Source organism: Scylla paramamosain, chromosome 49, assembly GCF_035594125.1.
Source record: "Scylla paramamosain isolate STU-SP2022 chromosome 49, ASM3559412v1, whole genome shotgun sequence".
Classification (NCBI taxonomy): domain Eukaryota; kingdom Metazoa; phylum Arthropoda; class Malacostraca; order Decapoda; family Portunidae; genus Scylla; species Scylla paramamosain.
The window spans coordinates 480,001-485,000 of record NC_087199.1 but is presented as its reverse complement, the minus strand read 5'-3'; the positions used below and the strand labels follow the sequence as shown (position 1 = coordinate 485,000).

The following is a 5,000-nucleotide window of genomic DNA, read 5'->3' as shown; positions in this document are numbered from 1 at the left end:
CTTTATTTTCTCATATCTGGGGACCTACAGCCTCATCATAAACCATGACAAGCTGGGAAGCAAGCTTATTTACTATGTTTTATACCCTTGACCCGATTATAAAGCGTTAATCAAGCTGTGAATGAGGCTTTACATTAAACTCCACACAAACCCCTATTTTCTCATATCTTGCGACCTACACACTCATTAAAAAGCATAACAAACTGAGAATCATCCTTTTTTTACCATGTTCTATACCCCTAACCCCATAATAAGGCGTAAATCAAGCTGTGAATGAAGCTTTCACAAAGACTGTGCACAAACGGTGTGGGAAGGCAAAGAATGAAAAGATAAGCATGGTAAACTAGTGGGTAGGTCGACTGGGAAGCGTGGCAAGGATGAGAGCAAGCAAGTGTGATGTGTTGAGAGAAATGTGGAAGAGTGTGGCTGTTCCATGTATAATGTATGCTATGGATGTGATTGCATGGAAGGAAAGTGAAATTGATAAGTTAGAAATGGGCCAGAATAGAGTAGCAAGGATGGCATTGAGTCCACCGAGGGGCACAGCAGTTGAAGCCTTGACAGGTGACACGGGATGGAGCACCTTTAGGGAAAGACTCACAAAAGCCACACTTAGGTACAAGATTAGGCTTGAGAGAATGGATCATGCAAGAATAGTATGGAAGGTGTACCTGTGGAATGAAAGTGGAAGCAAGTGGAGGAAGAGATGCATGAGAATGACAGACAGGAGTGGATTGCAAGTTGTGTGGGCGATAAGAATAGCTGGGAGGAATCAAAATGAGCGTGAATGGGTGGTAACAAGAGGAGGAAGAGTGGGAGCCGAATGGGATGTGAGAAAATGGAAGAATGAGATGGAAAGAAAGAAGACCCTGGAATGGTACAAAGAGAAAGAGGCTCCGAGGTATGAAAGGTGGTATGATGGAAGCCTGGGCGGTGATCTTCTCTTCCGAGCGAGGGCACAGTGTATGGATGTGAATGCTAGGAGTTACAGGTGGTCTGAGTCCCGCAGCAAAGTGTGCCAGATGTGTGACACGGGAGAGGATGAGACGGTGGAACATGTGGTGCTGGAGTGTGTGCAGTATGCCAGAGACAGGAATGAGATGATGCAAGTGATACTGACTGAGTTAGGGCATGATAGGAATGAAAGAGTGGAGAAGACAGGAAAGGAATGGATGGTGTTGTTGCTGGGACTGTGTAGAGAGGCCAATGAGAGGATGATTGAGGCGGTGAAAGAGTTTCTGGAGAGAATGTGGCGTGCCAGGTGTATGAACAATTAGGATAGAGGATGCTGTTTGTTTCTCTTTCCCCCCCCCCCCCCACCCTTCTACAGGAGTTGCCGACCCAAAGGCCTGGCTCGGGAGTGATCCTTTGCCACCTGCACCGTCAAGATCAAGATCAAGAAGTGTCCCCCTGGCGGTGGCGGGACAAAACACTGGGTCGATGGCGGCTGTGAGTGTGGTGGGCTGAGATTGGCGGTAAACCAGCCTTGAACAACTCGCCCAAATATCCACGTTGCCTCTGCCCCACGATGGTGTAGCGAGGTGTACTGCTGCCTACACCCCTCTGCCCCCTGCTGGACACCGCCAAGCCCCGCCATATAAGCAGAAACGCCCGAAAACTGCCCAAATGTATAAGCAACTCCAAATGGGTTTACGTGCATTTCTACTGCTGGCTCAGAAAATATGGAGTTTTGTCTGCTACGTGTTGAGAAAACAGGCCAGGACGGTGCGTGTATAAGGGACAGGGTTAGGGGCGTGCAGGGTAACAGGGGCAGGCAAGGGGTGGCAGGGGTATAGGAGAAATAAGGGAAAAAGTCAAGGGAGGTAGAAGTTTCAGCTCCGTTTGTTTTGGTTCGGGGAAAGAGAGAGGGAGAGGGACTGTAGTGGATTGTGCGTGTACGTGAGTTTGTTGGTGTTTGTTTATTGTTTTTGTTTGGTTTGTTTGGCTTGTTGTTTTGTTTGTTTGTGTGTTAGGGAATGATAATATTTTGTTTATTATTATTATTATTATTATTATTATTATTATTATTATTATTATTATTATTATTATTATTATGTTCGGTTTTTTAAAGATATTATTTTGCAGTCATGAAATTTTGAACTAATATATCAATCATCATCATCATCATCAGCAATCATCATCACCATTTTTCGTATTAGAATTAAAAGCTATGAAATATTATGAATTATTTTGTTAATTTAGATAAACGATTGTGCATTTATGATCATTTTTAGCCAAGAGAGAGAGAGAGAGAGAGAGAGAGAGAGAGAGAGAGAGAGAGAGAGAAATTTTTATGCTAAGAAATCAAGATGACTCCACACACACACACACACACACACACACACACACACACACACACACACACACACACACACACACACACACGCACGCACGCACGCACTAACACAAATTCCTTCTCTCCTTCAGGTGTTGCAGTACCAGCCTGTCAAATATGAGGTGTTGCCGCTGTCACCATTGTCACGACACCGCCTCAGTGAGTGTGTGTGTGTGTGTGTGTGTGTGTGTGTGTGTGTGTGTGTGTGTGTGTGTGTGTGTGTATTTCATTGTTAGTTTGTTTGTTTATTCTATTTTATTTTATTTTATTAATTATTGTTATTATTTGTGTGTGTGTGTGTGTGTATGCGTGTGTTTGTGTGTTTCATTGTCAGTTAGTTTGTTTTCTATTTATTTATTTATTTATTCATTTATTTACTTGTGTGTGTGTGTGTGTGTGTGTGTGTGTGTGTGTGTGTGTGTGTGTGTGTGTGTGTGTGTGCATGAAAGCATTACACCCACCCACACCCACAAACACCGAAAACATCCCAAAAACACCCATAAAACACCAAAAACACTAAAATCACCAAAAACACACAAAAACACACCAAAAACACCAAAAACACACCAAAAACACCAAAAACACCCCAAAAACACACCAAAAACACCAAAAAACACTCAAAAACACCCAAGAAACACCAAAAACACCCAAAAACACACCAAAAACACTCAAAAACACACCAAAAAAAAAACACTGAAAAACACCAAAAACACCAATAGCACACCAAAAGCACACCAAAAACACCAAAAACACCCAAAAAACACCCAAAAACACTCAAAAACACACCAAAAACACCCAAAAAACACCAAAAACACCCAAAAAAACACCAAAAACACCCAAAAACACCACCAACACCACCACCTCCACCACCACCACCTCCACCACCACCTCCACCTCTTCCACAGGCCTGGTAAAGCGGAAGGTGCTGGTGCTGGACCTGGACGAGACACTGATTCACTCCCACCACGATGGAGTGATCCGCCAAATGGTGAAGCCAGGGACTCCACCGGACTTTGTGCTCAAGGTCACCATCGACCGCCACCCTGTGAGGTTCTTCGTGCACAAAAGACCCCATGTTGACTTCTTTCTGGATATTGTAAGTGTGTGTGTGTGTGTGTGTGTGTGTGTGTGTGTGTGTGTGTTTGGGGGGGTGTTTGGGTTCTTGTGGAAGGGTTAGGATGGTAGAAATGGGTGTTTTTGTGTGTTTTTGGGTGTTTTTTGGGTGTTTTTCAGGTGTTTTTTGGGTGTTTTGGGGTGTAGACTTTTCCTGGATATTGTTAGTATGTGTGTGTGTGTGTGAGACCCAAAAATACCCTTAAAACACCAAAAACACCCTTAAACACCCTTAAACACCCCACAGTACCTAACCTAGCCTAACCTAACTTAACGACCCATAACAGACCTCCCACCTCAAAAACACCCAAAAAAACATCCTTAAACACCCTACAGTACCTAACATAGCCTAACCTAACTTAACAACCTTTAACAGACCTCCAACCTCAAAAAACACCCAAAAAAACACCCAAAAACACCAAAAAACGCCAAAAAACACCCCGTGGACACCTAACCTAACCTAACCTAACCTAACATAGCCTAACCTAACTTAACGACCCTTAACTGACCTCCAACCTCAAAAACACCCAAAAAAACACCCAAAAAACACCAAAAAACGCCAAAAAACACCCCGTGGACACCTAACCTAACCTAACCTAACCTAACATAGCCTAACCTAACTTAACAACCCTTAACTAACCTCCAACCTCAAAAAACACCCAAAAAAACACCAAAAAACGCCAAAAAACGCCCCGTGGACACCTAACCTAACCTAACCTAACATAGCCTAACCTAACCTAACTTAACAACCCTTAACTGACCTCCAACCTCAAAAACACCCAAAAAAACACTCAAAAAACGCCAAAAAACACCAAAAAAACACCCCGTGGACACCTAACCTAACCTACCGTTCCCCTGCCAGGTCTCCCAGTGGTACGACCTGGTGGTGTTCACAGCAAGCATGGAGATATACGGAGCAGCAGTGGCGGACAAACTTGACGCAGGCCGAGGCATCCTGAGACGTCGTTATTATCGGCAGCACTGCACGTTGGATTATGGGAGCTATACCAAGGACCTGGCCGCTATCTGCCCTGACCTAGCCTCCATATTCATTCTGGATAACTCCCCTGGGGCTTATAGACAGTACCCAGGTGTGTTGGCGTGTGGGGAGGGCTGTAGAAACCTGAGAAGGGTGTTGAGGTGTTCAGAGGCTGTTGGAGTGATGTTGGAGGGCTGTAGTGGGGTGTAGAAGTGTTTTAGGGCATGTAGGGGTGTTGTGAGGGTGTTTGCAGGGTGTGGGAGGGGTGTAGGGGTGCTGGGAGGGTGTAGTGGGGAGTTATAGGGGTGTGATGTGTTTGGAGGGTTTATTGTGATATTGGGAGCTTAAAAAATACTTATTTAACACAAAACTGCAATTTTTTTCATCTTCTAATACTAAAAAACATTCAGAAATGCGATTTTTATACTGTCACATACCCCAGTTATCACCACAGCACCCCAGAATACCCAAAAACACACAAAAACACCCCAAAAACACACAAAAACACACAAAAACACCCCAAAAACACACAAAACCACCCAGAAACACACAAAAACCAGCCTAAAACACACA

General features: G+C 44.1%; 1 protein-coding gene across 2 annotated transcripts in view; it reads left to right on the top strand.

Annotated features, from left to right (window-relative positions):
* Positions 1 to 1,415: 1,415 nt before the first annotated feature.
* The window catches only part of LOC135095581 (CTD nuclear envelope phosphatase 1 homolog), an 11,540-nt gene continuing 7,955 nt past the window's right edge, over positions 1,416 to 5,000 (top strand). Inside the window, exons 1-4 of one of the 2 annotated variants that reach the window (XM_063996485.1) lie at positions 1,416 to 1,725; positions 2,428 to 2,494; positions 3,241 to 3,431; positions 4,311 to 4,539. In XM_063996485.1, coding sequence (XP_063852555.1) covers positions 1,627 to 1,725; positions 2,428 to 2,494; positions 3,241 to 3,431; positions 4,311 to 4,539 — 586 coding nt within the window. In that variant the 5' untranslated portion in view covers positions 1,416 to 1,626. The remainder of the gene's footprint in view (positions 1,726 to 2,427; positions 2,495 to 3,240; positions 3,432 to 4,310; positions 4,540 to 5,000) is intronic. The other variant, XM_063996484.1, reaches the window with a different exon arrangement.